Source organism: Agaricus bisporus, assembly GCF_000300575.1.
Source record: "Agaricus bisporus var. bisporus H97 unplaced genomic scaffold AGABI2scaffold_16, whole genome shotgun sequence".
Taxonomy (NCBI): Eukaryota; Fungi; Basidiomycota; class Agaricomycetes; order Agaricales; family Agaricaceae; genus Agaricus; species Agaricus bisporus.
In genome coordinates, this window is record NW_006267351.1 from 1 (window position 1) to 15345 (window position 15345).

A 15345-nucleotide genomic window follows, 5' to 3' on the forward strand; every position below is an offset into this window, starting at 1 on the left:
TTGTGGTCTTGGCGCCGAGATTCCCACGAAATTGGCACGACTTTAGAAGGGTTTTGAACGTGAATCCCGAGCTCTCACCCGACGATGACTGCAAAATGGTAAGCCGATCCCTTCCTCATTGAAACCTCATTCACCTGACGGGATTCTGCGAATGCGCCAGGTACTCGTCGTGAGGACAGACCTTGGAATGCGTACAGGAAAGATTGCTGCTCAGTATGCTCGCATCCTGTAGATTCATTCATTCATGTCATGTCTAACCACATTATCACAGGTGCTCGTAGGTTGTGGCGTCTAATCAGCTCTCCTCTTGGTTGAAGTTTCAACAGCCATGCGACGTTGGCCTGTTACCAAACCCTACAAGTCGATAATCCCGTCGTAAGTGTCCCGTTCACGCGTCGAGCGCCATGGACATTTATCTCTCTAGTTAGCTTCTACGCCAATGGGAGCGAGCCGGGTACGTCCTTCGACTCAATTGTCATGATAGCATCTTCTCATTCTGTTGAATTCAACTAGTTAAACCAAAGTTGTGCTTCGATGTTCGAGTTGAGGCTGTCTTTGGTCATGCTTGCACTCCTGAATCTCGCCCACCAATCAGATACGAGTGTTCAAATTACAAACGTCGTCCAATGCTGAAACGGTTCCAGCTTCTGCACTACTTCACTTTCACCCCTGGCCTTCTAATATCCGGTAAATGCATGGAGTGAATAATGTCTTTCGAGTACATGATTTCTGTCTGCAATCGAAGCCGTTTGGTGCAGAAATTCAACAACATCGAGGTTCCAATATTCACCTCCATGGAAGCTTCACTCAAATGACATAGTTGTCCATCCTACGCATCATATTTCTTTACTGAAGCGGACGAGGGTAATTTGGAGCGCTCATTATTCCCACTACCATCGACACTGTTACAGGACCAATCGGAACCGGGCGAGACGTCGTCTGGAACGTTGTCCGGACTAGTGTATACACTGGCGCCTAATCTCGTGATGGTCGACTCTCCAAGTCTTGACGATACGAACCAGCCAAAAATACGATGATGCTAAATCATAGGCTAACAATCCCGAGTTCAGGTATCGGGCTGCATCCACATTGTAAAAGGACAATAGCACCTCTAAAGAACCGCTTGCGGGGAAGCGGGAACGTGAAAGTCTTTATCACAGGATCGATGAAGCACACGAGGCTCTCGGACCATCCAAATTCCTCATCTCATCAAAGTACCCTTTGGTGACGTCGATAGCGTGAATATTGTAGTAGACCGAGTGAAACGAAGTTGATTAAAAAACAAATACTACTGACATGAAAAGATGAAGCGCAGTACGTATTCAAAAGAACAAACTCAACAAGCCAGACATTTTAACTTAGGATTACTAAAAAAAAGAGAGGGTTACAAGACAAGGGAGGACATAGAGTTACCAGAGGCGTGAGTGTTGCACCCCGGGTAGTGAAATACAAGTAGGATAGAGACGTCCCAATGATACGAAAAAGGAAAGGGTAGTCTAGTTCATGCAGCATCCGTCATGGGGACGTCATCAACAGGCACTGCTGGGGCGGGATCACCAGCATCTATGGGGAGTTGAGAGATGAGAAAGAGCGGAGAGTATGGAACGCACCTTCAGCAAGCTTTCCGTTTAGATTTATGGCCGCCGTGGCCTGAGTCACCGTCGTATCGTCATCTTTCATTCCGGGGGCAGCAGATAGAGGCGCCAAAGCGCTGATGGAATCGATGGATGCATTGGCAGACTTGTTGGCATTGAGGATTTGTTGCCATTTCTTCACAAGAGCATCGGCGCGTTCCTTGAATTTGAATTCGGCATTTCTCGGGATTTTTTCGTCTTCAAGGACGGCAATGTGTCGCATGACCTTGCCGATCTTGGAAAACTAGGTATAGAGGTTAGGAGAGGAATAAGCAAGTAGAAATGACCTGCCTGAAGATATTCGATGGTGAGCTTGTCGTAGTTTTCGACCGTCGTGAACAGGTGATCGATGGCAGGCATTTCCTGTGCGGAATGAGAGACGACCCGAGTCAAAGCTAGAACGGCGTACCTCGTCTTTAGGGATGCCCTTGGAGCTGAGAAAGGTCTTTTGGAGTTTATGTCGCCAATCCTTGACCTTGGTGGCTTCTGGATCGGTGCTCCCTTTGGCTGTTAAAGAGTTAAAGAAAGATTTGAGGCGACGTCGACGACACATACCGTCGTCGGCGTCGTCGCCTTTGTTGTGCTTCTGTCTCTTTGCGGGTGGAGCGGAGCCCTTGCTGCTGGGGCCGGCATCGGGATCGCCAGCGGCTGTTTGGTCGCCATCCTCTTCCTCCGATTCGATCGTGGCGTTGGCTTTTCTGCCGTTCTTTTTACCCTTGCCTGGAGCAGAGGCGGACTTTCTCTTTGGGTCGGCCATGTCTCGTTTCTTGTGCACCTTTTTCGCCTTGGATATCGAAGGGTCCGAGTCGCGTTTCCTCTTTCTTGACTTGCGGGGCCCAGAGCTCTCGTCGTCAGAGGCATCGGCATCGCTTTCGAGCTCGTCTACTTCGGCATTAGCTTCCTCTTCTGCAGCGAGACGGCTCTCGGCCTCGCGTTCCTCCTCCCACTTGGTGGGGTCGAGAGCGATGCGGTAGCCTTGGAGAAGGTCGCCCGATTTTTTGTTGGGCTCGTTGATATAGGACTGGATTTCACGGTTCTGGAGTTTAGAGATGTCTTTTGCGACGAGCCAGGCACTAAAGCAAGGGTCAGCCGGTGGATGGGGGGGTAGAATAAGACGGACAAGTCGCCAGTAGGAAAGAAGCGAACGCAGTAGAACTGTGTCTTTTTTGTCGTCGGCCGTTCCTTGCGGACGAGCGGGGGCACCGAGTCGGGATCGACGACCTGGATTCGCCAAGTTAGCAGAGAATTGGGAAGACGCGCGACGACGCACCATGCCCGGCCAGGGCGGATAGCCGCGCACTTTTCCGAGAACAATGTCACGGGTTTCATACGTCGCAGACTCTTTTTCGCTTTTGCTCGCCTTTTTCGTGCTCATCGCAGCTGGCTGAATGTCGCTTTTAGTAGCAAACACAACCGACGCTCACCAACACTCAACGTCACACTCGTCCCGTGATCAGTCACCTCACGGGATCACGCTAAAAATATCCAGATGCTCTTCAAACTGTCGCTCATCTCCTTCATCCTTCTTGTCAACACCGAAACAATCCACTATGCTCACGTCACTCATGTTGCTCGTTTAGAGTCAAGGATCTCATACCGTGAACGGCTTTGCGGATTGACTATTGTCTTCTGGGTATCGAGGAACGAGCGTTCGACATTTATTATGATTTATGGCCCAGGACAAACGAGACAGCCTCAATCTTCAAATTTACCCTCAGATTATCCCGACGTGAGAGCTATAAGGAGTGGATTATGAAAGGGCGCGGATGGATCAGCAGACGGAACCCGACTTGTCCATGCCTCGTCAATTTAAATCGTGCTTGCCGAAGGATAATCAGGCTCACAAGACCGACAACTCACTGGTAATTACCAGCAACACCATTTTTCGTCCTCGTGGTAACCTATGACAATCCTAGAACGCCTCGCATTGAAAGCCTCAAATTATTGAAGCTGGTTTCATGGACGCTGGATATAACGCACAGCCAGCGTACGCGAACCGATGATTGATGATCGTAATCCAGGAGCAGTATCAGCCCCCTGTTCCAGCGGGCGCCGGACCCAGTTCCCGGAGCCCCTCTCCGTCTACTGCATCCGCTTGTGATACAAAGATCCTGGAATGGTAAGTATGGGCCATCCGATTTCATATCCTCGGAATGTTCATAAATTTCATGGAAAGTCGCGTTGGTGACCATTCAACCAACAACTATTCAGCCATGAAAACTAATACATCGTCAATTTTTCATTTGCGCTGCGACGATGTCGGGTTGCGTTTAAACCTTTAAATTCCGTCCCTAGCAACGACTTTATGTATTCTCTCAGCCTCTAGAAAACTACAGCAGCAGATGTTGAACACTCTGAACCAAAAATACAAGTGCTCCAAGTTCCGCTCCAAGTTAGTCGCATTTCGCATGACAATTATCTACATATGCGTCGTGCGAACTCCGAGGTCACCGTCCGCGCCTTGTATGACAGGAATGATTTTCCGATGCTAATTGCGATCAATCATGTCAATCTCTCGTACATCAACCCTGTGGGCTGATGCCAGGGGAGTAAATCTTTAGAGTGGAGAACTCCACATGTAGGTATGAGTATGCACCTCAAAAGGCTTTGGGTTCAGGATTACATTCACCACGCCACTCCTTGTCCGACTCAGGATAGTCCATCACGTTAGCGTTTAATTTCAATTGACATTGACGGCGGGATTTCCTTCAGCCGCAGTTTAGGCTTAGGTACAAGATTCTCCAAAATTATAGTCTGTTTGATTAACAAAAAGTAGTCGGAAAAAAACGACAGGAGAAGTGGGACGTCGACAGAAAGGAAACACATGGCTAATTAATGGACGCTATATAAGATGGATTTACGCCTGGACTAAGAGAGAGTGACAACCATTTGAAGATGTGGTATAGAATAACACGAAGAATATACGATAGAATAAAGAGACAAGATTGAATCATAAAAAGGAGGGGGACGTGGTATCTGAGGAAGGTTACATAAGAAAGAAACAGAAAGAGCTCTCAGGTAAAGAACAACCCATATGCGATCATCAGCCAGGCTCTGACTGGTGAACAAAATCGGGGGAAACGTTGGGTGAAGGTAGGCGCGGAAACAAATTGGATTGAATAATTGAAAGCATTTTGCAAGATGACGTTGAAGGACGTGGGGGTCATGGTCCGAGGACGGCACGCGAGGGGGTAACCAACCGAGGGGGAGTCGATAGTACAAGGGAAAACGTCATACCATTCACCAATGATTACAGCAAACCGCATTCCCTGAGATGAAGCTGAAGTAGAATATCCTGAATGGCGCTCAGGACGACTAACCGAACGGAGATTAGCATCTTTCCGATAGGAGCAAGGAATGAACTACACGTACATTTGATCTGCTGCGTGTCAGTGGCACAAGTATAGTGAGCGTAAATTTGTTTCGTGGCCGCGCTCTGATTAAGGGATACAAAACGATGCAGCAGGTAATCGCAAGCCGCGTCATAATTGTCACCGCCAGTGTAATCGGGGAAATAGTCACCCAATGGGGATCGAGGGAGTTTGTCGGCAAACAGGTCGATTTTATTCAGGAACAAGATCTACCAGAGAGGGGGAAAGAGTAAGCGAGAGGTCACAGAGTTGAAATGGATAAACATACTATGGAAGTTTTGACGAACCACCGAGAGTTGCATATTGAATCAAAGAGGGTTAGGGCCTCCTGCATACGATTCTAGAAGGACCAAATTCGTTTGAAACGTGGGAGAGTGGACAGCGGAGATAGATACTTACCACGCTTTCATCTTCATAAAGCATCTGATCGTATTCGCTCAAACTGACAAGGAAGACAAGCGCGGTGACATTCTCGAAACAGTGGATCCACTTCTTCCGCTCGCTACGTTGACCACCAACGTCGAAGAGTTTGTAGGTAAGCTCGCCAACCTTGAAGGTGGTTTCTGTAATACCGGTAGTCTTGACACGACTGCGAAGAATGTCCTGGTCTGTGGGAAGGTAGCCAGGCTGGGCCATGCGGTCAATGGCATTGAAGTAGTAGATCGCGGAGTCATTCAGCTGAAACTCGCGAGAACGGCGGACAGCTTCTTTGACGCTGGGATCACGCCAGAGATTGCGAATAGCATCTGTCACGTCACGAGGCAGCATCTCGGCCTCAATCTGACCAGGAAGGGCGAGAATCGTGGCCTTGCGGGCGTCGTTCTGAGGGGCGAGCTGGAGGTCGAGATGCGGCATCGCCTCAATTATCGCTCTACAAACCAGGTTGGACCATCTCGTGTTGCCAGCGTAGGGACCGCTTACCGCATAGACTGAATGGTGTTTGAAAAGATGATTTCCTTGTAGGAATCCCGCTCCTGGTCATTGTAGCCCCCATTGTGAATCAGTTTCATTTGCTTCAGAACCGTCGACTGCAGCCGAAATTAGCATCAAGTCCGCCCAAAACTGAATGGGTGGCGAACCTTGCCCGACTCTCCAGCACCAAGTAGGAGCATCTTTATTTCGTTTTTTGCCATCATCCTGTCGCGCTTGAGTTGATTTTCGATTTCATCGTTGCCTAGGAAGGGTTAGATGGGCGGTAGACGTGGAGAACGACGAGCACGTACGGGCTTTTGCCTCTTCGTCGACGGTGGAAGATTGAACGCAACCCATTGCAAAAGCAGAAACGCGGGAGGAGAAAGGAGAAAGGAGGAAAACGCTGACCAATCAACAGCCAACAACAACTCACACTCTGCTGACTAAGCATCGGCTACACGAATCGGGAAATAGCTCGGCAGTTGCCCTCCGCCTCATTTCCCGTTCCCGTGCCTTGTCTCCGGCATTGTTTGATTAATTGTTCTCTTTCTCTCGTTGACCCATTGTCTCCGGGTGGGTTTCCGAAAGGTCGAAGGCTCCAACCATGCCTGCTCACCCGCATCGGATTCAGTGTGCAGTCTTGCTTCATTATGCAGAACCTTCAGTGAAACCGATTGAAGCATATCAACAATTTATGTGTCAGTAGAGAGGCAACCGTCAATTTCTTGATTACTCCCTATATCACACATTCTATTTCTCGTCGTCTCAAGCCTTCGAACGAGCTACAGTCCGATAACACTGACGCTTCAAATAGTTAAAGCTCTGGATCTACTTGACCTGATATCAAGGAAACGCTGGGGGAGCTAGAGGTTGTCTACAAGTTGTCACTGTATTCGTGATCCTTCATTTTCAATTCTAAATCACTGGAATACAAGGGTAGTCGACTTGGTTTCCGGCCCCTATCCCCGAGGAACAATTCGACAAACAATTTATCATATTTTGTGCCTGTGCCGCGGCAGTTCAAAAGACAGGCACATCGTATGGGGCACGAAGCGACTCGGACATATTACACCACTGTGAATTAAGCCATCAAAGCATTCGCTTCTTGTAGCCCTCAGAACTCTCCGGGTACAATTTCCGTGGCGGAATACCGACACCGCGTGGTTAGCTATGATTCCTATGACAACGGAATCGAGAGCGTTTCACGCTTAAGTTCTCGACATGTGCTGCTGTTAGCCCACTAGCAGTCTGAGTTTCTGGAAGCAATTCCCATCCCTTCGGGCTCTCGCTTATCTTTGCTCGGTTATTACAACGTTTTGGAAAAAGTGAACCCCACCCGGATTGAACGGATGACCTTGAGGAAACACGCATAAACTGGAATCTCACGCTCTACCACTGAGCTAGGGGTCCTCGTATATGTTTATCTCTCCATTGTATAACTGAGAACGGGACTTTAACGAAAGTGATGATGTGGGAAAACAACAAAAAAAGCGTTACATAAAGGCTTTTGTTTTCCCAAGTTGCAACCAAGTCGTAATGCATTGGCCCTCATGGTAAACCATGTGTAACGTCAAGTCGTACGTTAAGAATAAACCAAGTTCTCTAAGAAGTAATCGCATGTTCAAAATGAAGTATAATGAAACTTCTGTTGAATATTAAGCGGTCAGAGTACGTTTTGAGGTGCCACTCAACCGCACCACAACGTGCCACACTGTAATACATTTGTGCTATTCATAGCATTACTCGCGCTCAGCAGTCCTAAGGCTCCCTTACAATACAGGAAAAAGGCTGCGAAAGGCGAGAATTTCAGCTCCGGTCTGCAGAAAACTAACACCCGTGCGCCATCGGCGTTCAGTTCCGGCTCATAAGCGAATGGCATTAACAAATGCTTGTATGCCGAATGTTACCGTTAGTTGCATTTTGACGACTTTAGCCCCGGGTTCGAGCGCCTTTAATCGGAGATACTGGCGCCGCCAGAAGAAAGTTGCCTTGTAATGTGAGAACCATGTATTGAGTACGAGTATACTCTCCAGTCGATCTGCGGCCGAGTAGTGCTGATTTTCGGGACTGCGAAAATTCCATGGATCTCTTTCATATGCCAGTTTTAACTAGGTACTATATGTGTAAACGATCGATCTGCTTTCCGAATTTCACTGCTGCGAATACTGTTCCAACAGAAGAGCCTTCTGTTCAATGTTCGAAGGGCTCGCTACTACCAACGCGGGAACGAAATTCACTTGCACGGGTACTCAGCATTCTCCAACATCGTGGGGTCTGAGAGGCAGTCCCTACTCGTTTCATATTGAACGTCTAAAACGAGTAGAAACTTTCTAGAAAATCAGGGACCTCTTCTAATAATATGACGCACCTTCTATTGAGAGGCAGCGTTCTGCCTAATCATTCGCGCCTGAACCAAGGATGAGAACTTTAATTAGCGCGTTTTGGGGGCGCCTCAGAAGGCCTTGGAAATTTCATCCAGAGGATTCAAAAACCTCGCGGCTAGTTGTAAAAGGGATACTTGGTTCCCGTTTCCATAACCTGCGCTTGAATTGGACTTCTGTCACGCCATTCTATTAATCTTAGATAACGATAACCCTTAGTCCGCCATATGTTCCCAAGAACTTCGGCCTTTCAGCCTTATCGGCGCCACTTACCGTAGTATTATCAGGTGGGATAACGAGCCCCGGGCTTACCATTTTCATCTGTTTCTTTCCAGCAGGTGGCGTGAACTGAAATTTAGGCCTCATAACTTAGCTCCCTGCCATATGTCCCAAGAACTTCGGTCTCTCGGCCATGTCGGGCGCCGCCTACCGTAGTATCATGAGGTAGGGACACGAGCCTCTTACCATTCTCATCTTTTCCTTTCCAGCCAGTGGCGCAAATTAATTCCAGACTTCCTAACTTAGCTCAATCCCTTCACTAAACGTGATATGACCAGGCATTCAAAGAGGGCCGGGTTCTTCTGAATATCGATATGCTATGCTATTGTAGAACACTCTTGATCGCTATATACCAATACTGAGAGGTGAAGAATTGCATGGCTTACGGGATGAATGCTTTTGCCTTGTTGAATTGGTGACGTGATTGATAAACTTACATGAGCATGACGATCGATCTGCAAATCTGGTATCCTCAAAGAGGGATGTCCATATCGATGTTCCAGCGCGACTCTGGATGACGCAGATGGGTATAGTTTAATGAAACTCCTCGAGGACTTCAACAGCAGAAAATTGCGGATTATAAATTATAAACAAAAAAGCCAGATGTAACCAAACGACAATAAGAGATCCCGAAATGATAAACATCTAGATTCTTCGAATTGAGGACTGCGCGTGGGATCATAAGACGTGAACGGGACGATGTGACGAAGCAGGGTTGCCTAGTCTTAGTTTTCGCCACTGCCAAGGACTTGCCTGGACGGGGATGAATGGGCGAATGGGACTTGGCGGTGTGAGAACAGCCTCGCACGCATAAGTGCTTCGATCGAGAACGGCGAAGACGGTTTCAACATGTGGTGCCCGGGGTCTAAGCAGGCTCAGTGTCGTGCCTGACGACTAGTTAAAGTATTCGAAGACCAGCTGGGCGGAAAGGCGAGAGTGTGGCAACGAGTAAAGAACTTCCCTGACATGAGAATTGTGGTTGTATAAAAAAGAATATCCAGTAGGCGACGGCTGGCCGAGGAGTTTCGATGAGTAAGTACTGATGCACGCCGTGGATGAAATTGAACATAATCCACAGGACGAGGGGGTGAGGAAAGAGATTTCTGTGGGACAAAGGGACTCGGACGGGAAGCTAAAGACACGTGGCGAGGGCCTGATGGGACTAAAATTAGAAGACTTATGTTGTGGGGCATGTTTTCGTTAGATCCTCACGGTCACTCCGGAGATTTGCCGGTCTGAGCTGGAGGATGCAGGGCTTAGCTGAGCACGGTGGCCGACAAGCGTGTAGTCGCTGGGGCACATATCCATTTCCCTTTAGCCTGTGCTAACGTTCGACTCGAAACGCACCGCCTCCCAAAGGGCGAGAAATAAATCCCACCAGCAACAGTAATCACACCTGGCCGTCGAGAACTCTAACTGTTCCAGCGCGGAGAAATCGTTGATCGTCCTCTCAATATTCAGAAATTTCTTCTCACTGGTCACCGCAGGCCTCAATTCACAGGCAACTCCACCGTCGTCCTCTATACCTTTTCCATCCAGCCCTACAATCCTCAAGACTCGTGTGGACCTGCTGTTTCCACTACCCCCGCTTCCCTGGCTCCTTCCACGCAAAACCTGTCTCCTCCACGAACCGGCCGCGGTGCCATGGGCCCACGCAGCGACGAAGACGACTTCTACGCCCCCTTCCGCTTCGCTATAATCCAAGACGACGTCCCCTCGTCGAGCGACGATGGATCTGGACTACATTCCCCGGTAGGGGGAGTCTTCCCTCGCATGCCACGCGCCGTGCAGGGTGGTGGTGAATCTCGTACGTTTTGTCATTGTATCTGTCTCCGCCTTCTCTTTCAACTTTCTCCCCAATAAAGTCCGGTATCAACTTGATCCACAAGCTGCCGTTGCTCCGTCGGAAACTCCTGCCCCGCAATTTGATTTCGCACAAGGACTTAACGAAAACAACCAACAACAGATACCGATCCCTGATACACGACTAGAGCCTCCGAACTCAAGGGCTCGACAAATCACGTTCTCCCAGTCTCATTACTTCCAGCTTCCTCCTTACCACACGGGGCATAGTTTCGTTACGCATTTTGCTCATTATTCCTCATTCAGCTCGCGTGTCCCTGACACAACGCATGTTGCAGCTACGGTAGACTTCGGGTGTAATCCTTCACAGCTAGGGCAACTGTCGCCTAGTGGACCTTCCCATACGCCTCCCTACTATCAACGACCTCCTTCAACTGTGAACAGCACTAGTGTGGGCGCTGATCACAGGTCCAATTCTGTGGCCATTGCCGAGCGGTCGGATCCTTCGATGCCAAATGCAACAAACAACTCACGAGAAAGTCGAAAGGGGATAAACCCTGTTGTCATAGCTTGTCGCCTCTGGTACGTCCGCCGTCATTGTCTCTTGTTCCCATTAAATCTTTTATTGATGGGCTGATGATCGCCGGACTTTCTTCACAACCTGTATTCTTCTTAGTCGTGCACGCAAAATACGATGTGATTCAACTAGGCCCGAATGCAACAATTGTCTCCGAAGAAATAACGAATGCGAGTATGATGCAATGCCCAAACGGAGGGGCCCAGATAAGCGTCCCGGTACGCGCCAAAGGAGATGTAAAAAGAGGGCCTCAGATGATTTAAATTCCCCCAACCCGAAGCGTCGTAGAACCACCACAGAAATCATAATTGACCCACCAGAAACGCAGGAACGCAGAATGGGCGATCCTACATCACAGTCCATCCGTTACCCTGAACGATCTCTCGACCTCCGCATCGATACGCCTACCCTCCGTCCATCTCCGAGCCTGACTCCACCCTCTGGGGCGGAACATTGTGTGAAGGTATGAACGCCTTTTTGATGAGTAGTGACAGTGCTCAACCTTGTGTGAGCAGCAGGAAGAGTCTCCTACACATCGTCGTTCCTTAGTCTATGGATACGAACAAAGCCCCTTCCAAAGACAAGCATTTCCTCGGTCTATTGATTTGAGCCCGCTATCGAATGATTCTCAACGGACGTTTGTGTATTCAACGTCACCGATGGTGGACGCGAGACAACGAGAGTGGTGGGAACGTATTTCTGCCGTATGCTCGTGGGTCCCCTTTTCCTACCCTCCGAAGCCTCCCTCATTGACCTGGTCGATAGAGAACCGCAAGAACTTATTAACGAATTTAACTTTCTGTGCGGATTAATTCTTCCTTTGAAATCATCCAACTCACCATACTTAGGAGGTATAATACCACCCATCAGCTGTCCTTCGTCAACATGGATTCCCTTGCGGTCTCGTTACACGAGGATAGCGAGCGCATGAAGATTCAGCCAGCCTTCATCTTCGCAGGTCTTGCTCTCGCTCAGCTTCTGAGATCAAGTAGGGCTGAACAAGGCCTCATGGGAATGGAGAAAGCCGTAAGGTTACGTGATCAGGCTAATGAGGCCATTGACCAGGCACTTCATGCTGGACAGCTTCACGCAGACCTGGCGAAAGCTCGATTCGTGAGTCGTATACCTTCGAATCTTCAGATCAGCTGAGCAAGTCATCGTTAGCTGCTAGCAGTCTTCGAGACATCGGCATACACAGACTATAGCGATTCTCGTGCTACTGCTGCCCTTCATGCTCTGGACGAAATGATAAGGGCCCTGACTCTGACGACGATTGATGTGCATGACAAGACGGCCTCTTCCTATACTTCCGGCGCTGTCCCAACTGTGTTTCTCGAAGACGGACCTTCAATTGCTGGCAGAACTTGCATGTGCATCCCAGAGGAGGTTAACGATGCATCCAAGGACTATGCAACTAGAAATTGCTCTTTACCGTGGTCCCTCAACTGGACAAGTAACCAAATCCACGAGGAAGAAATCCGTCGACTTTGCTGGGCTTCCCTTAGCCTAATATGTGACTATACTGTCCAATGTGCGGCACTTGGGCGAGATGTTTCCACCTTCTATCTAACTGACCCCGGAAATGTATGTTTACTTCACGCCTTCTTACCCCTGTCGTTGCACTGACGAGCGATTCGAGTTTGTGCTCCTCTTTCCTGGAGAGGCTATGTATCGTCTCCCAGAATATAAGCATCCAAACGATCCACTCCTAGTAAAGGAGTCCGTTTGGGCCCTTCATTGTCGCAGCATGTTACTATGGAGTTTCTGCATGTCCGTGAAGGAGAATCAGATCCCAGTCGATGACAAGATTGAGGCTTTTACCCAGTCTATCGGCGAAGCGCAACTGATAGAGGACGCTCTCAATATTCACCACTGCAATATCGATACCACCATTATCAACCTCACTCGAGAGTACCTCTTTAAGTGCGTTCCTCTCTAAGTGGTGCTTCTTTCAGTCTGACTGATGGTGTGTTAGCATTCAGCTGCTTGTGGCCAATGAAGTTCGAATCACGTATGTCCTGATAAACTGAATCATCTAGCCTAGTGATGACACCCTCTCCAGTTTCGCAGGGCTTTCGCGATCGGGCCGACCTGGTATCTTGTATAACACGAAACACGTTCAAGAATGGGGTAGGTTGATTTAATCCTCGAGTGGGTCCCATCACTCATTTGCTAGCACTAGTTCGATCCCAGCAGGGTGCAATCCAGAAAGGAAAGGATTTGATCCAACGCTTCAATTCAGTGGAAAACAACGAATTTATTCGACAACCCTTCATCGTGCCCTGGTTTGTGAATCAACTTAACATGTAAGTTAGCCTGTTTCTTTTGGGCTTTCCTGGTGACGATGTACCATCAGAGCTGTACTCATTTGGCCATATGAACAAACCATGGTTGGACTCCTGGAACTTGCCAAAGATTTACTCTTCGTTGTCGAAAACCTCAATGCTTTATGGGCATGTCCAGGTATGTACAAATCATGCTTCCAGGTGCGGTTTCATCTAACACTTTTATATTTCAAAGACAACGACAGTAAAACGAACGGATTCCGCGCTGAACTGATGCGTGCTTGTCATAGTCGTGGTATCGCTCCTCCGCTACCGACTCCTTATGCGCCCTCGAATATTTGAGGGAACACATACCGATTCCATGCTCCTCCATTTTTCCACCCATCGCAACTGCTACATGGCACTATTAATACAATTGTCCGCCCATAACTATCTGTACTACATCGCAATCGCTGTATGCTGTGTCAACTGTCAATCGTCATGAATTCTCCTGCTGTGAAATATATTTGCATATGAATGAAGCAGTCGCGCAATCCGGAAGCTATAGAATGGGGATCCGGTCGCTGCCGCTCAAAGGAATGAGAAAGTTTCTCAAGTCGCAGCAACCGCCTGATGGCCAGTTACTATTGGCCTCGCCGTCATTCCAGAAAGGTTCCATCTTTAGAGCCAACGAAGGGGTCTTGTATAATTCCGGATGGGCTAGCCCCTATAGGCCATGAATTATGCATATCGGTGTCTTTTCCAATCGGCTGCTAATTTAATTGCGGTAGCTCATCATATGGTGGTATTTCCTCACTGGTTCAGTTTCTTCTCCACCAGACTCTCATAAGACCACGTTGGCGGAAATCAGACATTGGCGAAAAACAAAGAACATCCGTAATCAGTGACGTGTTCATGATGTACGCAATGATACATCGTTTATTCGCTGCGAAGCACAACTTTCTCACTCGCCGGTCTCATGGGCCACGAGTCTTGCCCGTTTGTTAGGTACAAAGCTTCTTATAGAAACTTCCGTATTGGAGCCCTTTTCGCGCACAATGCCTGAGAGCTATCACGGGCTCAATCGTTAAATCTGCAGTGCGACGGAACCAATTACAGCGGATTCAAGCACGAGTACATGTTGATGCCGACAAGAGCATTCATAGATATATGTATTCTGGCCTCAACTATTCATCTTGTTGGATATTTAATTTCTTGAGCATCCCTATCCTTGACTACACCTGGCGCTCAAAAGAAATCGAGCGGAAAACATGTTTTGACCAACTCTCGCCTCTGCTGGATGTTAATGCATGAAGGATCATCCTGTCTCTAAAAACTGCCCCATACTCAGATGATTCAAATATTCGCATAGAAGGCTAGAAACTTGGCTATGAGTTGTAGGCTTGGTAGGCTGTTACCGGAAAAATTGGTGGATAGTAGGTTCGCGTAGCGGTACCTGGTGGTTAAGCCTGGTCCTCTACGAGTCGTGTCGCAGCGGTGTTCATGAAGCTGATTAGACATGGTGACCAGATATTTTGAGCATAGCGGGTCTACCGTCTCTACAAGGCAACATGACAAGCCGCAAGTCATCGTTCGATCGGATTATGTTCTTATTTTCTTTACGCCCCTCGCCTACTAAGTAACATTACACGAAGGGCCAATAAATATAGAAGGGCTGGGTCATTTTCCATGATCACTACCTTGTAGGGTTCCGTCGGAGTTGTTATTCTTCGGTTTATTTTCCGGCTGTGACAAATGAGCTTGGAAGCGCTCGTCAGACAGAATTAGTCGATTTTGAATGGGGACGAATAGGGCATTCGGTAGAGGCAGATCTACTTCATCCGCAGACATCTCTTCGTCATCGTCACTAAGGCCGCTGTGCTGGGTTTCGTCTTCATCCACCGTGTTACCGTTGAAGCTAGAACTCATCTTCGTATCACTCAAATTCTCCTCGGCCTTCACTGTTACCAGTTCCTTTGTTATCTTCGTCCTCGACATCCTTCGCAGCACGACGTCCAAGGGTTTACATCCCATCCACATCCTCCCTTTCCTGCCTATATTCAAAATGTTCACCAAGTCCTTACTCCCTTCCTAGAGGCCGCACGCTCCTTTTCTATCTTGCAA

At 48.4% G+C, this 15345-nt stretch overlaps 4 protein-coding genes and 1 non-coding gene across 5 annotated transcripts; 1 reads left to right on the forward strand and 4 right to left on the reverse strand.

The window, feature by feature from the left end:
* Positions 1-1252: 1252 nt before the first annotated feature.
* Positions 1253-3024, reverse strand: AGABI2DRAFT_196018 (hypothetical protein). The gene is made up of 7 exons (XM_006457123.1): positions 2905-3024; positions 2755-2855; positions 2190-2707; positions 2044-2141; positions 1926-1997; positions 1611-1878; positions 1253-1563 (listed from the first exon to the last, which is right to left on the reverse strand). The coding sequence occupies exons 1-7, from the start codon at positions 3007-3009 to the stop codon at positions 1502-1504; spliced, it is 1224 nt and encodes a 407-aa protein (XP_006457186.1). The 5' UTR covers positions 3010-3024; the 3' UTR covers positions 1253-1501.
* Positions 3025-4376: 1352 nt separating this feature from the next.
* Positions 4377-6317, reverse strand: AGABI2DRAFT_196019 (hypothetical protein). The gene is made up of 7 exons (XM_006457124.1): positions 6229-6317; positions 6085-6179; positions 5927-6033; positions 5405-5876; positions 5274-5345; positions 5007-5214; positions 4377-4949 (listed from the first exon to the last, which is right to left on the reverse strand). Exons 1-7 carry the CDS (start codon positions 6272-6274, stop codon positions 4885-4887), a joined length of 1065 nt encoding a protein of 354 aa, XP_006457187.1. The 5' UTR covers positions 6275-6317; the 3' UTR covers positions 4377-4884.
* A 926-nt stretch (positions 6318-7243) lies between these two features.
* AGABI2DRAFT_t157 lies at positions 7244-7327 on the reverse strand. Its single transcript has one exon. It is a non-coding gene; the product is annotated as a tRNA-Trp (tRNA).
* Positions 7328-8710: 1383 nt separating this feature from the next.
* Positions 8711-13584, forward strand: AGABI2DRAFT_123058 (hypothetical protein; the record flags this gene model as incomplete). Its single annotated transcript, XM_006457125.1, has 14 exons — positions 8711-8742; positions 10065-10384; positions 10443-10962; positions 11057-11420; positions 11473-11669; positions 11723-11758; positions 11806-12070; positions 12122-12541; positions 12597-12880; positions 12933-12968; positions 13020-13087; positions 13140-13263; positions 13314-13420; positions 13478-13584. The coding sequence occupies 14 exons, from the start codon at positions 8711-8713 to the stop codon at positions 13582-13584; spliced, it is 2880 nt and encodes a 959-aa protein (XP_006457188.1).
* Positions 13585-14901: 1317 nt separating this feature from the next.
* On the reverse strand, positions 14902-15219 carry AGABI2DRAFT_123059 (hypothetical protein; the record flags this gene model as incomplete). The annotated part of the gene is made up of 1 exon (XM_006457126.1): positions 14902-15219. The coding sequence occupies one exon, from the start codon at positions 15217-15219 to the stop codon at positions 14902-14904; it is 318 nt and encodes a 105-aa protein (XP_006457189.1).
* Between the last annotated feature and the right edge of the window lie 126 nt (positions 15220-15345).

Excerpts from the sequence above, each read along its gene's own strand:
- AGABI2DRAFT_196018 (XM_006457123.1), bottom strand. The coding sequence starts at position 3,009 with ATGAGCACGAAAAAGGCGAGCAAAAGCGAAAAAGAGTCTGCGACGTAT. Across the intron at positions 2,142-2,189 it reads AGGCGACGACGCCGACGACG|CCAAAGGGAGCACCGATCCA; the intron begins GTATGTGTCGTC and ends ACTCTTTAACAG. Across the intron at positions 1,998-2,043 it reads AGGGCATCCCTAAAGACGAG|GAAATGCCTGCCATCGATCA; the intron begins GTACGCCGTTCT and ends CATTCCGCACAG.
- AGABI2DRAFT_196019 (XM_006457124.1), bottom strand. The coding sequence starts at position 6,274 with ATGGGTTGCGTTCAATCTTCCACCGTCGACGAAGAGGCAAAAGCCC. Across the intron at positions 6,034-6,084 it reads GTGCTGGAGAGTCGGGCAAG|TCGACGGTTCTGAAGCAAAT; the intron begins GTTCGCCACCCA and ends TTTCGGCTGCAG. Across the intron at positions 5,215-5,273 it reads GGTTCGTCAAAACTTCCATA|ATCTTGTTCCTGAATAAAAT; the intron begins GTATGTTTATCC and ends CCTCTCTGGTAG.